Source organism: Rhinopithecus roxellana, chromosome 9, assembly GCF_007565055.1.
Source record: "Rhinopithecus roxellana isolate Shanxi Qingling chromosome 9, ASM756505v1, whole genome shotgun sequence".
In the NCBI taxonomy this organism is placed as follows: domain Eukaryota; kingdom Metazoa; phylum Chordata; class Mammalia; order Primates; family Cercopithecidae; genus Rhinopithecus; species Rhinopithecus roxellana.
The window spans coordinates 55888074-55911936 of record NC_044557.1 but is presented as its reverse complement, the minus strand read 5'-3'; the positions used below and the strand labels follow the sequence as shown (position 1 = coordinate 55911936).

Below are 23863 nucleotides of genomic sequence, written 5' to 3'. Positions count from 1 at the left end.
TATCTGACAAATAGTATCAAGAAGGTTGTGTTTTTGGAAACAACCTTATAGATCTTTAGCAAGCAACATTTTTCATTTATATGTGGAATGCTCTTTGCAGTTGTCCATCAATGTTTGGTTTGATTTCCCCCCATTATAATTCTTCATAAGCTCAGAGAAGACATCTCTAGTGCTATATGAAATATAAATGATTCCTAGTAAGTGGATGGGAATTTAGACTGTCATCTTAATTTAATAACATATATACCCACATTTACAGTATAAATAGAGATGAGGCTACATTAAGAACTTACTAACGTTAAATTTGTGTATGTGTTCACTTTAGACACTTCCCTGGAACTTAAGGTGGTGTCTGAATTGTAAAAATGTGTCATTCAAATTGTAACTAGCCAGAATTTTATGGTTCTAGGTTCCCCAATGGTTTTCCTGGTATTAAAAGGTATGTTAGCTTTTACATTGTCTGGAAATATGGAAGGTGAAAATAGACTTACTTAGATGCTTTTGAAAATATATATATATATACACACACACACACAATACATATACTGAGATGTTTATATATATACTGATGCAATATATATACTGATATTAGATGCTTTTGAATATATATATTCAAATATATATATTCAAAAGCATCTAAGCATATATATATATGCAGATATTTTCTGGTAAGGTGATCTTGATTTTCTGTCCTTAGGGAATATTTATTAGCAATTAATTATTTAGGGTAACTTCTCTGAATTACTTTATTAAGTAAAGTCATGGGCTTCCGTGAAAAGTTGTATTATACAAAGTATTCACTGAGGTAGAAACTCTGTTAAGAAATGATACATATGAAATAGAAACAACTATATAAAATATATGGAGTTGATCTCCCTTTATATTGACCATATTAAGCCAACAGGAAATCGCCTTTAATTTTTTTTTTTATGTATTTAAGGTGTACAAGTGCAGATGCAGTTCTTACATGCATATATTGTGTGGTGGTAAAGCTGAGGCTTTTAGTGTACCCAATGTGATCATTATATCTAAAAGGTAATTTTTCAACTCTCACCTCCCTCCTACCCTCCCATTTTTTGGAGTCTCCATTGTCTATTATCCCACTCTTTTTTTTTGAAATGAAATTCTATTTTTTGAAATGGAATTTCACTCTTACCGCCCAGGCTGCACACGATATTGGCTCACTGCAGCCTCTGCCTCCCGGGTTCAAGCAATTCTCCTGCCTCATCCTCCCAAGTAACTGGGATTACAGTCACCTTCCATCACACCCAGCTAATTTTTATACTTTTCGTAGAGACCGCGTTTCACCACGTTGGCCAGGCTAGTCTTGAACTCCTGACCTTAGGTGATCCGCCCTCCTCAGCCTCCCAAAGTGCTGGGATTAGAGGGCATGAGCCACCGTGCCCAGCCTATCCCATTCGTTGTGTCCAGGTGTACCCATTGTTTAGCTTCCACTTATAAATGAGAACATGCAGTATTTGACTTTCTGGTTCTGAGTTATTTCACTTAGGATAATAGCCTCCAGTTCCATCCATGTTACTGCAAAGTACATGATTTCATTCTTTTTTATGGCTCAGTAGTATTCCATGGTGTGTATATATATGTCATTTTCTTTAGTCATCTGTTGATGGATACTTAGTTTGATTCCTGATGTTGCTGTTGTCAATAGTGCTGCAATAAACTAGGACTGCAGGTATTGATACAAGAAGGAAATCTCCATTAAATACATATCTTCTGTTCTCAATTAATACATAAATATAATTATATGTAACGAATTTGCTAATATAAGTCACAGGCTGTTCCAATTTGTCTTTGGGAGTCCTTCCAGAGGCCTCAACTTTTAGTGAAACTGCTTTATGGGGTGGGTTCCATTTTGTCACATGGTACTTATTAAATGCTTTCTAAAGAATCTGATCACTGATTTGGGGATTGTATTCTTATGGTGCTCTGGTATACTTTTGGATTTTTCCCCAAGGTGATCTCTAGTCTTTTCCTCAGTCAGCTAGTGTTTGTGGACCTTCCTCTTACTAAAATAACATTGATTCTTTCATCTAGTAAACACTGATGCTACGCACTGTTATATGAATGGGATACAAAGGTGAATAAGGCACTTTTTCTACTCGTGTGTGTTCACAGACTTTCATGTGCTCTAACCCCTATAGATAACTCTGCCTCTTGAACCCCTTCTCTTCCCTTTTGGTTGTCTTGAATCCTGATTTTCATCCCTTTAATCCAAAGCTAAATAGCCTTGGTAGAGTTCCAAATTTAAATTTTTTTTTTTTTTTTTTGAGATGGAGTCTCGCTCTGTTGCCCAGGCTGGAGTGCAGTGGCATGATCTCAGCTCATTGCAACTTCTGCCTCCTGGGTTCAAACGATTCTTCTGCCTCAGCCTACCAAGTTGCTGGGACTACAGGTGCACGACACCACGCCTGGCTACTTTTTTTAATTTTTAGTAGAGATGGAGTTTCACCATATTTGGCCAGGCTGGTCTTGAACTCCTGACCTCATGATCCTCCCGCTTCAGCCTCCCAAAGTGCTGGGATTACAGGCATGAGCCTCCGCGCCCAGCCAAAAAATTTTAGTTTTTGTATTTAGCTGGGCATGGTGGCTCACACCTGTAGTCCCAGCTACTTGGGAGGTTGAGACAGGGTTTTGCCATGTTGGCCAGGCTGGTCTTGAACTCCTGGGCTCAAGTGATCAGCCCGCCTCAGCATCCCAAAGTGCTGGGATTACAGGCATGAGCCACTGTGTCCGGCCTGACAATGTATTTGAAAGTTCTGCCCCACTGTGAATCATGAACTTAAGAAATAGTTACTCAGTATTCTAATAGAGAGTGTTGTTATATGCACCCTCTGGTAGTTTTACAAACACGTACACATCCTTCTAATTGTCTTAAAATAGTTTTCTTAAAAAACGGGATTTTGTGAAACATACTGCTTTGTAACTCCCCCCATGTAGTAGTAGTAGTAGTAGTATATTTTAAAGATCTTTCCAAGTAAATATACACATCATTATATTCCACTGTGGATGTATTAGAATTTGAATTGCCAAATGCCTATTGTTGAATAGTTAGGCTGTTTCCAGTTTCCTCATTATGAATTTCTTTGTACATTTGATATTATTTATCTGGAATAATTTCCAAAGAGTGGAATTGATGTATTAAAGGATACGTATAATTTAGAGGCAATTGATACATATTGCCTAATTGTCCTACAGGAAAATTATTATTTTAGAAAAGTATATTAATTAAAGTGCAAATTTGTACTCTAATACCATATTATAATTAAAAAACTATCATTTTGTTGGATGAAAAAAATGATCCTGTTTTAAAAAACACTAGAGGTTAAACTTTCCCCTCCCATAGGGTTATGGGTCATTAATATCTATTTTGCACATGTTCTATTTGTATTCTTTTACAATTTTTGTTCTGTTGGGCTATTGAACTTTTAATTATCGACTTGACGGAGCTATTTCATTTTTTAGAGACAGGGCCTCACTCTGTCACCCAGGCTGGAGGCAGTGGCGTGATCATAGCTCACTGGAGCCTTGAACTCCTGGGCTCAAGTGATCTTCCCTCCTTGGCTGTCCAGAGCACTGGGTTTACAGAATTGAGCTACTGCATCTGGCCTGATGGAACTATTTCTATATTAAGGTTATCACACCATTGTTGCCGTATACCAAACATATTTTCTTCATTTGTTACTTGCCTTTTTACTTGCCTTTTACTTTATTTATGGTACATTTTTCTGTATTCATGTTTATTAATAAGTACCATTATTGGTCTTGGCTCATAATGGTTATTATCTCTTTTCTCATTCTATGATTAAGTAAATATGCACTTACATATTTAATTTTTTATTGCCGTTTTCATATGGAATGAGTGAATTTGAATATATGGTATGAGATGGGTTTATTTTTACAAATTGTCTGGTAGTTGCTTGGGAATTACTGAATTATTGAATTAGTTTGTCTTTTTCTCAGTAGTATGAGAAATTACCGTGTACTAAATTCTTAAACGTATATATCCATTTCTGAACTTAGTATTTTTTTTTTTTGTTTTATTCTGCTATGTTGGCTATCCGTGTACTAGCAGCACACTGTTGAAATCATTATAGTTTTGTCATTTTTTTTTTTTTTTTTGAGACAGGAGTCTCACTCTACCACCCAGGCTGGAGTACAGTGGTGCAATCTTGGCTCACTGCAGCTTCTGCTGTCAGGTTCAAAATATTCTTGTGCCTCAGCCTCCCAAGTAGCTGGGATTGCAGGTGTGAGCCCCGTGCCTGGCTAATTATTTTGTATTTTTCTTAGAGAGGGGATTTCGACATGTTGCTCAGGCTGTTCTCGAACTCCTGGGCTCAAGTTACCTGCCTGCCTCAGCCTCCCAAAGTGTTGGGATTACAGGAGTGAGCCACCACACCCGGCCTTGTCATGCTTTAAATAAACGTTAGGCTGCTGGCATTGGTTTATACCTGTAATCCCAACATTTTGGAAGGCCAAGGCAGGAGGATTGCTTGAGGCCAGGAGTTCGAGAGCAGCCTGGGCAACATAGTGAAGCTAAACCTCTACAAAAAAAATTTAAATTAGTCTAGTATGGTGATACGCACCTATAGTCCCAGCTAGTCCAGAGGCTAATAAAGGAGGATCGCTAGAGCCCATGAGGTCAAGACTGCCGTGAGCTGTGTTCACACCACTGTACTCCCACCCAAGCAATAGAGCAAGACCCTGTCTCAAATAAACACACATGCATACATACATACATTAGGCTAAATCTTGTCACACTTTATTTACAAAGTTTTTCCTGGTTATTTTCATTTTAATTTCAGATTAACTTTTAAAACATTTGTAAAATTCTAGAAAAAAATTCTATTGGTATTTTGTTTGTCATGATTGGAGTACATATACAAGAGCAGTTGAATGGACACCTGACAATGTTAACTTTTTTAGATGGTTTGGCACAAAAAACTAGGGGCCTACTATGTGCAAGATGCTTATGTTTAGACACCAGAGATACAGCATTGAAAAGATAAGGACCATCATCCTGTATCTCGACCAATTTTTATAATTGTGAAGGATTATAAGTAAATTTTGGCAGATTCACATTTTAGAATTATTGCACTGGAAGTAATGAAGAGAGGATTTGAGCAGAGATGGACTGGAGGGAGAGAAAACAGTCAGAGGCTGCATAGGTTCTAAAGGCCAGGTCAGAGGTGAACTGGGGGTGGATCGCAAAGGTTATTTAGAAGTAGAGTTGACAGGACATTGGGATGGACTATAGCCAGAGAGAAGTCTTAGGATGATTGTGGTATTTTGGCTTCGTTAGCTCAGTGGAAAATAATGCTATGCCCAGAGATTGAAATACAGGAGGAGGCACACATTTCTGAAGGACTATGTTAGGTTTGGTTCAACATATAACTATCAGTGGGATATCCAGCTAGAGTTGTAAGAAAGCAGTGAGACCACTTAGTCTGGCCCTCAGGAAAGTATCCTTCCTTGGCCTTCAGGAAAGTATGGACACCTGGCAGAATTTGTTGCATGAGACGTGAAAGCCTGTGTCAGATGCCAGACGGGTTGAAGCCAGTTCAGAAGATGAGGAGGTGAGGAAGGGCCAGGGTCCAAGAGAATTCCTTGGAACTCCTAGAGATAGCTAGGAGAAGGATGCCACTGCAGAAGAAGAATGAGAAGTGGCTAAACAGATCAAAGGGCACCCAGAGGACAGGTAAGATAAAGACTGAAAGGTATCTTTTGGGTTAACCACAAAAGAGTTGGTATTTTTGCTGGGGTGGTTTAGGTGGAACAGTGCTGATAGAAGCCCCATTGCAGTGGGAATGAGGTTAAAATATGAGAAAGTGATTTCATTATTATCATCAGTTGTTATTTTATTCTATCACTGAAGAAACTTTGGAATCCCTTCTAAAGAGAATAAGGAGTCCAATTGTTTTGCTCTACCTGTACCTTCAAATCTATATTTTTAAATAGAAAATTTCTTGTATATCCACTATTTACTCATACTAAGTACTTGGCAATGTGGTAAGTTCTAGGACTGAGTTGGTATAATATGAATTGATATGCCCCCATTTCCTTACGGGACACTGCTCTCTGACAGGTGGTGTTAGACTAATAATTATACAATTATCTATAACAGTTGTGGTAAGCTCTATAAAGACAGATTAGATAGTACAATATTGCTTATAATACAGTGGGTAGGATAGGGGAGAGGTCAAGGATGCCTTCCTTGAGTAAGTGAATTTGAGCTGAGGTGGATTTTCTAGAGAGAGGGAAAGGCCCTGAGGTGAAATGAAGTTTGCAGCTGATTAAACCAATGAGGCATGAGATGAGATAAGAGGAGGCCCAGACTAAATCTATCTAGGTTGTTGGTCATTTGAAGGGTTTTAGATTTTATACTAAGAGTTATGGTAAACTATGGAAACACTTTAAATATAGGGGAATGACTTGATCGGATCATTAGAATGTAAAGTTCTTGAGTGTAGTGATTTTTACAAATTTTTGTTCACTGACCTGTCCGTAGTGTCTAATGGTACCTAGCACATTTTATATAGCTCAATCAATATTTTTGAATGAATGGCTTTTTTTTTAAAAAAAAATGAGTGAAACATTTGATTTTATGAGAAGTTTTCATCTGTTGTTTCATGTAAACAGATTGCAGTGTGGGGTGAGAGGTTGTGAAGTCCAAGTGGAAGATAGTGCTGGCTTGTATGCTGGTGGTGGCAGTGGAAATGGAGAGGCACATGGAGGAGGTAGAATAATTTGATAGTGGCAAGTGTGGGAGAGGAAGCTGCTTGGGATATTTTATACGTGAACAGCACAGTATTGTTGACAAAGTTGAACTTATCCTGTCCTTTTTCCGTATACTTCTTTCTGCTGGATTTTGCCTTTGGTTTTTAATATCACCATGCACCTCTCGGTTCCTACTTATTCAAGGGCATCTTACTTCTTACTGAGCTCTGTAAACTTGAACGATACTTCTGAAATATCTCCTTAATTTTCCCCTTTTCTCTAGTCTTACAGCCATTTCCGTACTGGATGCCTGTGTTCTATCTTGCCTAGACTATTGCTATCCAGTACTCTGCTCTGTTGCCACTTTTATCCTATTCATGCTGTGCTCCAGATATACTATAGAAATGAGCATGTCATTTGGCTGCCTAAAATCTCAGTGCTTTTTCATTGCCTATAATGTAAAGCCTAAACTAAGTACTTTTCTCCCCCCTAGAGTACATTCAATTAAATTCAAGAAATATTCACTTAAACTCCTGCTATTTGCTTGTCTAAGATTTAGCCACAGGTACCTACCCTGGGCACCTTCCTGATTGTCTCTGCTGATTTGCTGACTACTATCTGGATGATCATAACTGACTCTACTGAGTGTCTGTGCTACCAATTTTCTGTAGCAGCTCTCTGAACCTTCTCTATCACCTTCTTTAACCCTGTCAAAGAAGACAAATGTTATTAGAGTAATAATTGTCAGTTCTTTAGATGATAAAAGGTTTGGATCACTAATGACTTGTTTTTGTTTTTTGTTTGTTTTTTTTTTACTTTCCAGAATGAACTACAGTTTGGCAACAAATTGTTAACATACAGGCTTATGTTCAGTTTTGGGGCCCTTGTGATAACATGCATCTTTCTCTTCTCCTTGGATAAGGAGGAGTGACTTCCGTTATTTGGGCAACTTAGTTTTCCTTCCTAAGTATTGTTAATCTTAAGTAGACATTTGCTATTTGCCTGTGCCAGGGGCTTCAAACTTTTCTTTGTTAAACAGGGACCCTTATTTTTAAATGAGATCTTAAATAGAACACCAGGGTGTAAGTCAGATTAACCCAGAACTACCCTATTTGAAGTGAAGTAGTTAGATTCCAGGCTGCTGCTTAATATCCATTTGGTACCTTAGGTACCTCTAAGAAGTGGTGATTAGAATAAGAAGCAGGAGTCACTGGAATAAGGGTGGTAACAACTGTGGGAGGGATGACATTTCTGAAGGACGTAGACATGCAAGTAATGCCTGGTATCCACAGGTATTCCTGTGACAGCTGATCTTTCCTTACTTCATGAAATGAGTATGATTTTTCTATGCAGAACCACCATTTGCTCTATTGAACTGTCTTAAGGATTTGTTTCAAACAGCTAAGTTACTTGATTAAAATAGTGATAACATTGAAAAAAAAGAGAGAATTACTAATATGTCTAGTTGTTTTGGCAGAAACTAACCTTTCTTCCTTCCTTCCTTTCCTCCCTCCCTCCCCCACCTCCCTTCTTTCCTTCCTTCCTCTTCCCCGCCCCCCCCGCCCAGCCATTTATTCTATCCGTCTGTCCGTCTGTCCCTCCATCCAATGCCTGCTATTTCAGACACTTTTCTAAATGCTGCGGAGCTAACAAAACAGAAAAATCTCTGTTCACGAAGCCGACATTCTGGATGGGGACACATTCAAAAATAAGATAAATGTGCCATGCATAGCTAGCTGGATAAGGGCTGCAGAGGAAGGGAAGGGGAATTCCTGTTGTCCCTGTATGGAGATAAGCCAAAGATTTTTTTGAAATTAGTTTTCCAGAAATAATGATTGATGGGCATAGATTTATCTCATTCTCTCACCTGGCTTCCCTCTTAATCCACATTCACTCCCGTTAAAGACCACAGGGATGTGCTTCAGTCATCTTTGATTCCGAACCAGCTGCTGACTGACTCATCCCAGGACTGAGCCCGTGGCTTTGTCCTCACTGTCATGGTCACCTTGATGTTTACTGATCACCTGAACTGAGAATGTCTTGTGCCGGCACTTCTTCAGAGCTCATAGCTTACATATCTTTGGGCTTCAGTTTTTTCTATCTCATCATCATCAAATGTAGAAACCCAGCATATAAAGCAAGTGAAAGATCTGAATGGCAGTGGAAGATGTTTAGGATGAGGCTGCAGACAATCCTCCTGCTCCCCACCCCTTTGGTCTGCCTTGTCACCTCCATGGACTTCTGCCACAGAGCTTTTGTTTCTAGGATAACATTTCAGAGTCATTTTTCTAGGATGGCATTGTCCTTTTGTGATGACAGAAGTGTTTTGTAACTGAACTTTCTAACATAGCAACCACCAGGCACATGTAAATTTGAATATGCAGCTAGTGTGACTGAGAAACTAAGTTTTAAATTTTATTTAATCTTAATTAAAATTTAAATAGTCACATGTGGCTAGTGGCTACTGTATTGGAAGATGGAAATTTTTTTTATTTTTTTATTTTTCATTTTATTCATTTATTTTATTTTATTTTTTTTTTTTGAGATGGAGTTTCTCTCTGTTGCCCAGGCCGGAGTGCAGTGGCGCAATCTGGGCTCACTGCAAGCTCCGCCTCCTGGGTTCTCGCCATTCTCCTGTCTCAGCCTCCCGAGTAGCTGGGACTACAGGCGCCTGCCACCACGTCCCACTAAATTTTTTGTATTTTTCATAGAGACAGGGTTTCACTATGTTGGCCAAGATGATCTCAGTCTCCTGACCTCGTGATCCACCTGCCTCGGCCTCCTAGAGTGCTGAGATTACAGGTGTGAGCCACGGCACCCCGCCAGCAGATGCGGCTTTAATGTAGTGCTAGCTACAGATTTAACGTTTACTGAGTGCAATTCGTATCCCAGTTTTCCAGGCCACGAATAAAATGACAGTAGTTTTAGATGATAATGAACTTTAAGAAGATCTCGATTAAGAACTGACTTAAAACCTTGGGAAAATTTTTCAATCCCTCGGGGCCTCAGTTCCTTTTTTATCAAGTGGGCAAATTTATAGTACCTTTTCATAGAGAGGTTTAAAGTGAAATAAAGCATGCCCAACATTTGGCACAATGCCTAAGCCTGATTTTAGGTGATTCATCCTAATAGAGTTTTGTTGTTGCTGCAGTTGTTTATTGGGGCTTTTCTTTGGCTTGTAAAAAATAAAATATGCCCATTATAGAACAGAGAAAAATAACAAGAAGAAAATAAAAATAACCTGTAATCCCACCATCCACAGACAAAACAACAGAAAACCTGTAGAATGTGGAAAAAAGTATGTTTTTGGTTCACAATATGCTTTTCTCTTTGTTTTGAATGTGTACATGTATGACTACACTGACACTACTATTGTAAAACAGTTTTTAGAGGCTATAGATCATATGTGTATACATTGCCTTACAAACCTTTTTTTCTGATATCATATACTAAAAAGTCTTAGGAAATATGTTGTGATTACTGAGAGTTGTTAGAAAACTGGTGAATTGAATAATCCAGTAGTATTTTTTTAGATTTATCTTTAGTGATTAATTTTTCCAGAATGTGAAAATTCTTTTGGAATTCTTTTTGGATGATGAGAGGAAAAAAGAGATACATAGATAATTTCATCTTGAGTTAAAACTGTGTGTCAGACACTGCTAAGTTCTGGGACTATAAAAACAAATAAAATGTCATTATTTCTCTTAAGTAAATTGTGGTCTAAATACTGTGTGCTCAGTGCTGCCAAGAGGGATTTAGACAGTCTAATATGAGAACTTGGGACAAACCCGGCCAGCCGGGTAGAAAGGTTGTCAGCAAAAGGTTTCTGGCTGAAGAAACACCTGAAGGGAGTTTTAAAGGAATGATGGACTTAATTAGGCAGTGGTGGCGTGAAGAGTATTCAAGGAAAGGGATACAGTGAGTATGAAAGTCGGAGTGACCAGGGGCATTTGGAGAACTGCAGCTGTCTAGTATGGAGGTCAGAGGTGGGGATGGAGTGCATGGCAGAAATGAAGATGTGTTTGGAGCAGTCGCAGGAGCCAGATGGGTCACAAAGGTCTTTCTATGTCCTGTTAAGGAGCACAGCCTTTATATTTAAGGTTATAAGAGACATTTGAAGATTACAAGAGGAGAGAGGCAGGATCTCTGGTCACACCACTGGCATACATAGAAAAATAACTGGATGTGGTTTGAAGAATGTATCGGAGATGGGTGGGAGTCCATTCAATGACTTGTTGAATAGGTCAGGCAAGAGATGGTAGATGATTCAGGTTGTAGAAATGAGTAGCCCTCTGGAGGTTTGGGTCTAGAATTTGGGAGGGATATTGACTGCAGTTATTCTCATACTGGCCACAGAGTGAATAAAGTCACCCTTTCCAGAGTGCTTACCGTGTATCAGGCATTTGAGCAAGAATGCAATACACATTATCTGAGTTTGTTCCCACAATACAGGAGTTGCAGAACATGGCCAGTTTTACATAGGGGATGGCAAATTCTAGTCCTGTCTCTGAAGTCCAAGAATAACACAAATGAAATCACTAAGGAAGCGTATAGAGTAAACATTTGAAAAGGGTCTAAGAAGGAATTTTAGGGGAAAATGTCAGTAGTTATCACAGAGCAGGAAAATGAGGAGCCCTTAAGTGACTGAAAAGGAGAAGCGAGGAAGGCCAGAGAAAGAGAGTATTAGACTCATGGGATTCTGGTTATGCAGATGGTTCAGGAAGGAAGTAGGGAAGCTTCAGATGATACAGAGATGCCAGATAAAGTAGTGTACATGTTTCTTGGATTAATAATAAAGAGACAATTGAGAAGAGTTTTGGTGGAGTTTAGGAGGATATCTTGATGCTACATGCCAGGGTTGCTTTTGTTTTTGTTTTTGTTTTTGTTTTTTTGAGATGGGGTTTCACTCTGTTACCCAGGCTTTAGTGCAGTGGCAAGATCTTGGCTCACTGCAGCCTCTGCCTGCCGGGCTCAAGAGATTTTCCTGCCTCAGCCTCCTGCATAGGAGGGACTACAGGCATGTGCCACCACGCCTGGCTAATTTTTATATATATTTTTTTTTTGTAGAGACGGCTTCACCATGTTGGGCCAGGGTCGTCTTGAACTCTCGTACTCAAGTGATCCACCCACCTTAGCCTCCCAAAATGCTGGAATTACAGTCAGGAGCTACCGCATTCCACCTTACATGCCAGGGTTATTTTATCAGCATTTCTTGGTTTAGGTGAAAATCAGCTCAATCTAGGTTTTAGGCAAAGAAGGGATTGATTGACTAGGAATCTGTAGGAGGTTTGGAAGACCCAAATTGTAGGAATTTTACATATCTGACAAGTCCCTAGTATTCAGTAGAATTAGGGACTTTATTTACCACTGCCATGATAATCTCTTATTACTTCTCTTTGCTTCTTTCTGCCTGTTAGTTGCTGGCTTTTGTATTGCAGACCTGCTTTCTAGACGTGGAAGGTGCCATTTTCTACCCCTGGAGAGGGATTATTTTTCTTTCCTCAACTCTAAATGAACTGAACAATGAGATCACTTGGACTCAGGAAGGGGAACATCACACACTGGGGCCTATTATGGGGAGGGGGGAAGGGGGAGGGATTGCATTGGGAGTTATACATGATATAAATGATGAATTGATGGGTGCTGACTAGTTGATGGGTGCAGCACACCAACATGGCACAAGTATACATATGTAACAAACCTGCACGTTATGCACATGTACCCTAGAACTTAAAGTATAATAATAAAAAAAAAAAAAGATCTTGGAGAAGGACTGACACTGCCTATCTTGGACTAGGTGCTATGTCTGGGCCTGTTGGTGTCTTGGGTACAAGTTCATGAAAGAACATGGTAGTTCCCAAGGTAGTTACGAGACTAGAGGGAATGGCAGTTTCTAGCATGGGGAGAGAAATGTTTAGACAGACAGTCTCATAGGTTTCTGCTTTTAGTGCATGGAAGATGGACTGGGAGGTGAAGAACCAGAGAAAGTGACTATAGATTCTCTTTTAAGAGCCTGCGCTATGAAAGAAAACCCTGGTGATTATTTTGGTGACAAGTAAAGAGGGAGAATTGGACTTTAGAATGTGTATTTTATAACTAAATCATTGATGAGGATTTAGTAATGAGGATTGAAAATATATTTGAAAAAAAGAGGTAGACATTAATTTTAATGTTTGTGGGAGAAAAATTGATATGCAGACATTCTTATGGACATGGAAATTTATGTGAACAGAGGAAGGCTAGTTATAATCACCACTTTCAAAGTAATTGTATTTGTGGTCACTTCATTATCAAATACATGTTTTCAGGGTGGTCATCTTTATGTCTGTAATGATCGTAAGCCGTATCTGTAGAAAGAAACCAGAGAATATTAGTATTTGCAAAAGATCTTTAGGAAGAATGCAATCCAACATGCTTAATTTATAGATAAGAAAAGTAGAATTCAAAAAAGTGAGGGGAAGTAATCACTTACAGATACAACAGTGCCTATTAGAAAAGAAGGGACTGTTTGCTCCCTGGGTCCGTGTTTAGAAAGTGAGGACGTCTTTCTCACAGCCTCTTCAGTAGACCTCCCTTCATGGCCCATTGTCCAGAATTGAATCACATCACCCACCTCTGAAGCCTGCTATTGAAAAAGAAACTGTGATAATCTGACTAATGTGCAAAAAGGATAATTTTCCCCCAAAGATTGTGGGAAGAGGATGAGTACCTAAACAAAGTCAGGGCTCTCCAGCAAGGAAGAAAGCAGCGAGGAAGAAAGCAACAAGTGTTGTTGAATAAGAACTCAGCAGTGTCTGCAACATGGACTAAGCTAAAGAGCTTATATTTTATTCCATGGACAATGGGACTCTCCTGAAGGTTTTAGATCAGAGAATAGATAAGATCCTATTTGTGTTTCAGCAAAAATGCTATTCATAAAACATCTATGGTCTTAGTCCGTTTGTACTGCTATATCGGTACCTTAGACTGGGTAGTGTAAACAAGATAAATTTATTTCTCATACTTCTGGAGACTGAGAAATGCAAAATCAAGGTACTGGCAGGTTGGGTAAGGGCCTAGTCTCTGCTTTCAAAATGGCAACTTGTTGCTGGAATGCTGCCTCTTCACATGGCAGAAGAGATGAGGGGCAAAAGTGGCCTCCCTAGCTCTCTCCAGCCCATTTATAAGGGACCAGTCCCATCCATGATGGTAGAGCCCTTATGGTCTGAGTGCCTCCCAAAGGCCCCACTTCTTAATACTATCACATTGGTGATTAAGTTTCAACACATGAATTTTGGGAAACATTCAGATCATAGCACCTGTAGTAAGACATGAAGTGAGACGTCATTCTATATAAGTTGCAAAGTTGAACTAAATTTCAGGTCTCCAGTATCTTCCCATGTTGCCTACATTCTATCCTCTCTCCATGTGTACTGTTGATGGTGTGTGTTTGTCTTTTACCATGAAATTTGGTATCTTTGAACCGACAATAATATAAGGAATGAATTTCTAATAGTTAGAAATGTAACTATCCTTCCTGTGAGAACCACAACTATATTAATACGTATTTATTAAGCATCCTCCTCAGGAGGATTTTTTAAAAATATTGCCATCAAATGCTTACCGTTTGCATTAGTTGGAATGTTTGGGTGTATAATATATACATGTGACCATCATACGGAAGGGCTGTGATAAATGCTAAAAGAAAGGCAGAGGTAATGTGATATGGCTGTTGCCTGGGGCAGTTGAAGGAAGCTGAAAGAGGATGTGTGATCTACAGTGAGCAGTGAAGAATGTGCAGGGTGGGACAGGTTATTCTAGATGAGGGAAACAGCAAGAAAAAGAAAGGCAGAAAAGCCAAGGAGTGCCAAGGTGACTGGTATTGATAGAGCCTAGGGTTGAGGGAAAAGTCAGGAATGGATCATGGAGTCGATGGCACAAGAGAATGAAGCTCACACCTGTTGGCACCTAAAGTAAGTAGGCACAGTGCTAGGGTTTAAAACGTGCAATCTCATTCAATCTCACCACATTCCTATGAGGGACAGAGGATCATTTTTGCATTTTTCTCATGAGGGACTGAGGCTTGGGAAAACTAACTTGCCTGAGAACTCACTACTAATGGTTGAAAGAGTCAAGATTTGAAACCAGTCTGCCTTAACTCAGGAAGTTTTTCTGTTATGCCAAATACCCCACTGTGTCATTTCATGATGCTTAGCATGTTAGCATTTGACTCTTATTCTCGGGCATTGCGGAAGGGTTCTGAGCAGGAATGGGCTCATCACAATGCCCATCAGGGAAGGGTGGAGGCTGGATGGAAGGCAGAAGCAACAAGCACCATTGTTGTGGTCCATGGATAGTCTCCTGTAACATCTGACACCCAGGCATTGGAGTCACTACATAGCATCATTTTCAGAACTGTATTTGCCGTCTTTCCCAGTGAAATAAAAATTAAAATTCTATACCCACCTTGATGCCTCTCTAGCTTTCTCCTTTCCTATTTCCTGCTACAGGACTTCCATTTCACTTTGGCTTATCCTCTCTAGTACATACCTTCTAGCCGAGCCAACACGTGTTCAAATATGACTAACTCAGACTAACTACTAATGGTCCAAGAAGTTCCTCCTAATCCATAACATCTCTGAGAATTCTATAATAATTGACCTGATAAACTGATAGGAAAAGATATGCCACCTACCAACACTTGAACTCCTTTTTTGTTGTTGTTGTTTTTGTTTTATACTGGTCCTCTCTAGAATGCTATGTAAACAAGGAAAATGCAGAATACCTACTTTTTGTACCTTAGAAACACATCTGGTGCTATTTGAACTAACTAAAAGTAAAGTAAGGGCCATGGCAGATTATGCCATACCTTTTCTTTTTGTTAAAAAAAAAAAGGAAATGGAAAACATACCACTTCTAGAAGGCCCTGACACTGAACTGGATATTGAAATCATATAGGTAATGTATTAATATGTGCCACATTTCTTTTCCATGCATCAATCATCTTTGGTACATATGTGTTGGATATTTGCCGTGTGAGAGAAACATTACCCAGAGGGAAGATCGTCTTTAGAAGTAGTGTGAATCATTAAGGTAGAAGTAAAGTCAGCCCTTTTTGATTTTACTTACCTTTGCTACATGATCTGATGGAGGTTTTTTCTTTTTCTTTTTTCTTTTGACTTTTAATCATTTTGTGTCAGTCTTTGGCTATATGTCAGAATTCCTCTATTGCAACTAAAAAATGGAAATTACATACTAGGACACTATAATTTCCATGAAGTTAAAAAATTCTATAAAAAATATTATAACTTAATATTGGTTTTACCATGTCCTCTAATTTGAAATGGAATGAAATGCTTCTGTGGTTAAATCAGCTTGCTTGTGCTGTTTGCTATAAAAGTTTCAAGAATATACATTTCAAAAAAAGTTTTAAATAATCCAAAACAAATGCAACAGGGCTCAGCACACTTGAAACACATTTTCGGAATTTATCTTAAATCTCTGTGCTCCAGAGAGTGTTCATGTGTATGTGGATTAGGCCTGGCTGGTTATTTCACCATCTATCTCCATCCTGGATTGATTGCACTGAACAGCACAGAATGAGTTACATATGGTCCCACTTTGTCTCAGTTTGTAGGACCTCTGGGCTGGAACTCCATTTGATCAGAGTGAAGCTAACCATTGCAGAAATTTGGCTAATGTCAAAACCCTAAATATGTGCACATATACATATATTCTGGCTAGAATGTTCATATTCCTGTTAGAAGTAGTGGTGTTTTCTATGCATTGGCTCAGTAGTTATTGTTGACATTTCCAGAATTAAAAAAATAATCTAAGGATGATGATGTTGCTGTTCTGGATAGGAATCATGTTACAAATGTGGACCAAGACAATATTCAGATGTTTTCAAATCAAAATTATGAATATACCAAAAACTTTCTAAAATTGGGAAGGAAGAAGATAGGAATACAAAGATTATCTTAAATACAAACTTAAAATTGAGGAGGAAACCTATGGTCAAATTTATCATTTCTTTTTTTTAGTGTAGTCTATTAAAAAAAAGAAAAATAGGCTTCAAATATATTTAAAGTTTAGATATTGCTCCTTGACTCATAAACTTGAGTCAGGTAGGGGGCTGTGCACATTAAGGTCCAGCTTGTAGCCACTGAGGGTAAAAGAAGCTGTTGAGGGTAACTTACTCCCCCATCAGGCTCTTGTCTCTCTATTTTGTTCTTTTTCCTCCTCTTCTTTTTCCTTCTATTGCTTTATTTATTTTTTTATTACTCCCACTTCCCCTCCCCCTCCTGCTCTTCCTTTCTCTGTCTGTGCAACCACGTGCTTCAAATCTGTGTATCTGGACTGCCTTCTCTAACAGTTCCGTGTGAGTGTTAGCAGAATGAAAACCAGATGGACCAGCAGTTCCCACTGTTATCTCCCAGCCGACTCTGGCAAGCCTCCCCTTCTCCCTCCCTCCTTGGCATGACAGAAATATTTGCCTTTATTTAGGGAGACTTGTATTTGCTGCTGTACCTCTTCCCTCAGCTGCAACATAAGTGGGAAGCTATTTATTCCCTTGTTGCTGAGGTTGGTTGAGGTGAGTAGAATGTGCAATGAATTTAACTATTGAAGAAGCAGTTTTAAGCCTACCTAACTTCTGTATTTTTCTAGAATAAGTGACTTACTGGTTTTTAAATGCTCTGGAATAGCAATCTGAAGACAAGTTTTTAACAATAGACAAAGGTGAAAATGCTCTTCATTTGTGTCTCTACCATCCTTTCACCCAGAACACTTTTATTCACTATAGGCACATCCATTGTTATTCAGTCAGAAGTAGAGATTCAGAAATGGAGACCCTGATATTGCTGTTAACTCATCAATAATAATAATAATAGCTTACTGTGCAAATACTCTTATTAGAATGATGATTATTTTCATTCTCTTATTGCATCTTCCCTAAAGTGATATTGACATTATTTCAACTTCTAAATGTTGTGTTTTATTGCAGCCCAAGTGTTAAGAAATTGCTTTGAACAAGAATGAGGTAGATTTGGAATTGTGATAGTAGTAATTTGGGTTTTTCCTTTTCTTTCAATAATTGTCCTTTAAGTAATTTTGAGAATTTCTCACTGTGGTTATTGTAACGTTTTTAAAGGTTTGTTCTTTCTTAATAGTTACTTCACTTTTCTAAAAGTCCAAGTGTGAGATATTTGTGTCTATAACTGCAAGAGGTGCCTCGAAACACTTTGGGTGTGTGTGTGTTCTTGTGCGTGCCTACACATGTTTGTGAAAGAATTAGATCTAAAGAAACAACCAAAAATAGAGACTCTGATACTGCTGTTGACTAACTCATTGTGCAAATGCTCTTATTTGAATGATTATTTTTATTCTTTTATTGCATCTTCCTTAAGATGATAGCAACATTATTTCAACTTTTAAATGTTTATTACAACCAAAGTGTTAAGAAATTGCTTTGAACAGATCAAAAGGTCTGTTGCTTTGATAAGTAGATTAGATTGAGAAAAACAGTTCAAAATGTCAAGGGAAAAGTATACTTAAGAGAAAGCAGTTCGGAAGTATGAATGTCCATTATTGGGTAATCAGTAAATTTCTTCGTGTCTGCCACAAACTCATGAAAACAATATTAGCAGTGTCTAGTTCTTTTTAGTTCTGCATTTGGGACTTTTACATTCTCTCTCCTGTTTGAAATTATTAATTGGAGTATTGGTTTCATGCTTTTAAAATGGCAAGTCATGAATTTACACATTCTTAGTAAATAATAGCTTCACTTCATTGTATAACACATTTCACTTATGTAGCAGTGATTTTTAAAACAGGGCAGGAAAAATTGAAGTGTGAAATATGTCTGGAAGACAATAACCTGTTTCATCTAAGAGGCCAGGAAACTAAGGATAGCAAAGGGATGGCAGGTGTTACAGAAAATCATTACAAAGAGCTGGCTCCTACCAGTATCTCACCTGCATAACAGACTTCAGGTTTTTGTTATTTCTGAGCTGTCATGAGGGGTTCATTATCATCCCACTTCCTCATCTATTTTCTACCTCTTGCTAACATTGGCTTCAGCTTCCAGTGCAGTTGTGCTGCTGCATATAACACTACCAAGGTAGCATCTGCCTAAGCCAGAAATAACAATAGGATATAATATAACCTAGTTACAAATGAGGTCCTGCCATCTGTGCTATACTTTCTTAAGTGGAGTTTGGATGATAAAATCCTGATTTAAACTTCAGTAGATAAGCGTATTTTATTGATAGAAGATGTTGAATTTCTTCTGTTCACTTGCTTTTAAAAAAGATAAACCCCACTTGAAAAACTGAGGTGCTTAAGGAGTAAAATAATATGTTCCTGGTGGCATCCTCCAGATCGTACTGAGAAGCACTCCACAATGCCAGACTCACCTGTGGATGTGAAGACACAATCTAGGCTGACTCCTCCAACGATGCCACCTCCCCCAACTACTCAAGGAGCTCCAAGAACCAGTTCATTTACACCGACAACATGTAAGTAGTCATTTCAGGCTTTTGAGTTTCGGTTTTAAAGTTTAAATTAGATTTTTTTTTTCTGCAAATGAAAAATCAAGGGAAAATAAGATTCAGCATCAATGTGTAATGCAGAAATGAAGCAAAAAAAAAAAAAAAAATCATTTGTTTGCCAGTGAGTAGGTTACTGAGCACAGGAGTATCATAGCTTAGGTATAATTTGTATGACTGCCAATATTTGCCTTCCTTTTCATTATTACTTCAAAGTTGCAGTCTGCTATGATTTTAGCAAATGAAGGAGCATTTCGTCTGTAATTCCAGTTGTTACCACTATAACTTCTAATTCATCTTAATGTGGAGCTCTTTTAGTTTGTTCAGCATGACTTGGAACATGGAAATGTGCTATTATTATTTCTAGGTTACTTCTGGTCTTCTAACACCATTTTCATCCATTTAGAGCAGTTGCAAATAATGTTAAAATATAATATCCTTGAGTTAAAAGGGGTATTGATATGCAACAATATCATACAGAAAACTTTCTGAAGTGAGAAGTGCCTTTCTTGCCTTTTTTTTTGGGACAGAATCTCACTCTGTCACCCAGGCTGGAGTGCAGTGGCATGATCTCGGCTCACTGCAACCTCCGCCTCCCAGGTTCTAGTGATTCTCCTGCCTCAGCCTCCTGAGTAGCTGGGATTATAGGCATGCACCACCAAGCCCAGCTAATTTTTGTATTTTTAGTAGATATGGGGTTTCACCATGTTGGTCAGACTGGTCTTGAACTCCTGACCTCATGATCCTCCCACCTTGGCCTCCGAAAGTGCTGGGATTATAGGCGTGAGCCGTTGTGCCCGGTTGTGTCTTTCTTGTTTTGAACCTGTCAGACTCTCACTAAAACTTTACTCCATTCCTGCTTGGCTCAAGTCCTGTGTTCTCTCAATGGAGTGTATTGCTTTTGGTACAGTCCAAAGGAAAGGACAGAAAATTCTGACTGAATTGCAACTTCCCATTCTTTCCTGTATATTTCATTAGGGATAGTTAGTTAACTTTGTTTTAATAAATCTCAAAATCCGGGTTGAAATTGTTGTCAAGGAATTGTGAAACTAGTAAATGTTATCGGTTGCAGCTATTTTGCACACCATGTGCCATGAAATCCATATGAATGAAAAATAACTAAAAGGCAAAAATAGATCTGTGGGACTATAAGGGATTAGCAAAATACGCATCTCAGGCTGTTTATGCAGTGTTGCGCTGCCATTTAAAAGACCTTTCCAAATGCGTAAGGAGCAGGTGATTGTGCAATGCCAAGTTGTAACGCTGTCATCTTATATTTGGTTTGTTGTTACCCAAAGCCACAGGGGTGGGCATATGTCTCCTGTGAGATGTCCTGGTGAGCTGGCATATCTTGACAGGTTATTATGATACTCATTTGGGACAAGAGAACCATTTTATTATGTCAAAATGAAACTTTTAACAATAACATCGTCCTTAAAACATTTTCAAACTATATCAAAATTAAATTAAAAAGATGGGTTTGATAAAGGTCTGCTTATCAAATTAATTGACTTAACATGATAAAATCAACATTTTCTTTAATGCAAAGGATGCAGATTTTTAAATTCTGGTTCTTATGGATTATCAACTTTTTGCTTTCTTTTTCTGTACTTATTATTAGTGTACATATTAATGGGTTACAGAGTGACAGGGATTGTCGTCTTGATGTTCAAACAAATTTTATCAGAAATGAATTTACTGAATTATCACCACTCCATGCTCTTGGCTGAATTGAGGTGTCTCCTTTTGATTTCTTGAAATAACTCCTTGTTAAACACCATATCCATTTTGGCTTTGTACCTAAAATATGCATTTTTCCTAAAGAAATGGTTAAGAAGTATGAGGGGGAGAAAATAGCCTTCTAATTGGGTGGTGGAAGGTTAAAACTTGAAAGTCCTATTCCTATAAACACAGCTGTCAGTTGTGTGTACAAAACATGATTTAAAATGTTCAATGATAAATTTAGTCTCCACCAAATGTACACTTTCTCTAGGGGAGCAGTTTGGAAAGGAGTAGTCCTGTTATATTGATGTAAGCCTGCGACAAAAGGCCGACATCCGAAGCTGTCTGTTCTATTTTTGAAACATTTCAGGTGGTTGGCATATGTGCACATGGGCGGCAGGGCTAGCCCTGGGTTGCAGCAGACTCCATTTATTATCAGCCTCTGTTCAGGATACCATCACTCAGTATGAGGAGTAGACCCATTTAGTTATAGAGTTCCTGAGGATGTAGTAACCATGTGAAGTCCAAGCATTTTTTAAAAGTCCCAACATTTAAAAAGTTATAAAACCTTTATGTAGATGTAAATGGTAGGAAACTTGGTGGCAATTTCCTCATGCATGTTCCCTGTAAGTTTATGATTTCCTTCTGATTTTGTGCTCTTGACAGTAACTAATGGCACGAGCCATTCTCCTACAGCCTTGAATGGCGCCCCCTCACCACCCAATGGCTTCAGCAATGGGCCTTCCTCTTCTTCCTCCTCCTCTCTGGCTAATCAACAGCTGCCCCCAGCCTGTGGCGCCAGGCAACTCAGCAAGCTGAAAAGGTTCCTTACTACCCTGCAGCAGTTTGGCAATGACATTTCACCCGAGATAGGAGAAAGAGTTCGCACCCTCGTTCTGGGACTAGTGGTAAGCAAATGGAAACCAACCCAGTTTTCTTGGTGTAAGGGATAGTGTGAGTGGGAGACTCAGATATGTAGACACTGTTCTCACAGCTATTTTGTTACAGTAGTTTCTACATCTGAAGAGTGTGTGCAAGTCTGATTCATGCTATAGTGACAATCTTTTAAATTCTGCATTATATATTGACCCCACCAGTTTTTTTTCCCCACTATTTGATTAATAAAGATATGGTTATACAAATTTATTGTTATATTGGCCATAAACATGTGTCTATGTATATATATGTGTGTGTGTATATATATGTGTGTATACATATATATACACATGTCTATGTTTATATATATATATATATATATATATATATATATATATATACACGTGTGTGTATGTGTATGTATGTGCACATGTGTTTCAGTATTTCAGTAAGTATAGTCTCCTGGCATGTCTAGTAGCTTTCAATGATGACAAAATGGTTTTGTTATGTTGAGTCACTCAATCTGATTGGGTGCTCATTTTAATTTTGTTGCTTTAGGGGATTTTTATCATTGGCCTAGATGAACACGAATTTATAACAACACATTCTTGTTTTATCTAGTGTTGTTTTTAAGATGAATAACATTGCAATTTTTTATTGTGGTAAAATATACATACAGTTTATCATTTTAGCCATTTTTAAGTGTACAGTTTAATGGCATTATGTATATTCACGTTGCTATATAGCCACTACCACTGTCCATCTCCGGAACTTTTTCATCACCTCAAACTGAAGCCTTCTGTATTCATAAAACAGTGACTCCTCATCTCTTTTATCCCCAGACCCTGGTAAACACCATTTCTTTTTTGTTTAAAAAAAACGAATCTTCATTATGGGTAGAATTACCGACACCACTAGTTTGAGAAGAGAACTGTTGTTTTTTGCATATTACACTATGTTCTGCACATTGTCACACTGGAAAATAGAACATACATCTTTTTTTGCATTCTAAGTCACTTTTCCATGTGTTGTGATTTTCTATAGAAGCAGAGGATTTTCGAGTATTTAGGAAGGCTAGTCTCCCATATCACACTGAGTCACGGAGAAGCTATGCGTCATATATTCAGTTCTTTCATTGTCCAGGATTATGGTCAAACTCAAATTAGAATGATAGGCAGCAGTCTCCGTTTTCTTGAAATAGATTATTTATTTTTATTATATGGACCTATCGGGGCAAAGCCATACCAGTTGTGTTTTGCAAAAGGAGTTTCAGAATTAGAAGGCTGGGTGAGAGACAAGTTCAGAAGACATACTTCAAATCACTATATCCCATATTTGATAGAGATTTTGCAATTTAATTTTTAACCGTTAACTGCCTCTCCTCCCTGCTCCAAGAACAAGAGACTTCCATGTTTCTCACAATCTATCAGCTCCACCTTGTAAACTTCCAAGACAGGAAGGTGATTTTCACAAGAGGTGTGTTGGCATACTTCAGATACTTTTGTCCGTCACTTATCTTTTCCTTTTTATTCATTCTTGAATTTGCATAATAAGCTTTTCAACATGTAAATAAGTTAGACCAAGAAACCACAAAGTAAATCCAAAGTAATAATTGTATCAAGTAAATGGCGAATGTGTTGTTCTTAGCAAAAAAATTTTTTTTAATTGCCTTATAAATTTGACCTGTTCTTTATTAACAGCGGTTCCGTAATTGAAAATGGAGAAAAACTTGGTAGCTTTAAGTAGATTTTTCCCAAGTGGCATACTTTTGTGTGAAATACTTTTAAAAAATATATTTTTTTAATCTAAAAGCCTAGAGAGGAAAATAGGGGAAGACATTAATTAATGATGTCTTACATATAATAGGTAGTGAATATTCATTGAGTAGCAGACTTCTGTTTTAAACATTTGGCTTACAAGCCATTTTACATAATTCTCAGAACTACCATTTGAGGGAGTGATTTTTTTTTTTTGAGGGAGTGATTTTTATACACATTTGATAC

The 23863-nt window shown here is 38.2% G+C and overlaps 1 protein-coding gene across 1 annotated transcript in view; it reads left to right on the top strand.

Moving 5' to 3' along the window:
- Positions 1 to 23863, top strand: part of RUNX1T1 (RUNX1 partner transcriptional co-repressor 1) — a 141395-nt gene that overhangs the window by 59336 nt on the left and 58196 nt on the right. Inside the window, 2 exon segments of the mRNA XM_010353343.2 lie at positions 19095 to 19232; positions 21651 to 21892. Coding sequence (XP_010351645.2) covers positions 19095 to 19232; positions 21651 to 21892 — 380 coding nt within the window.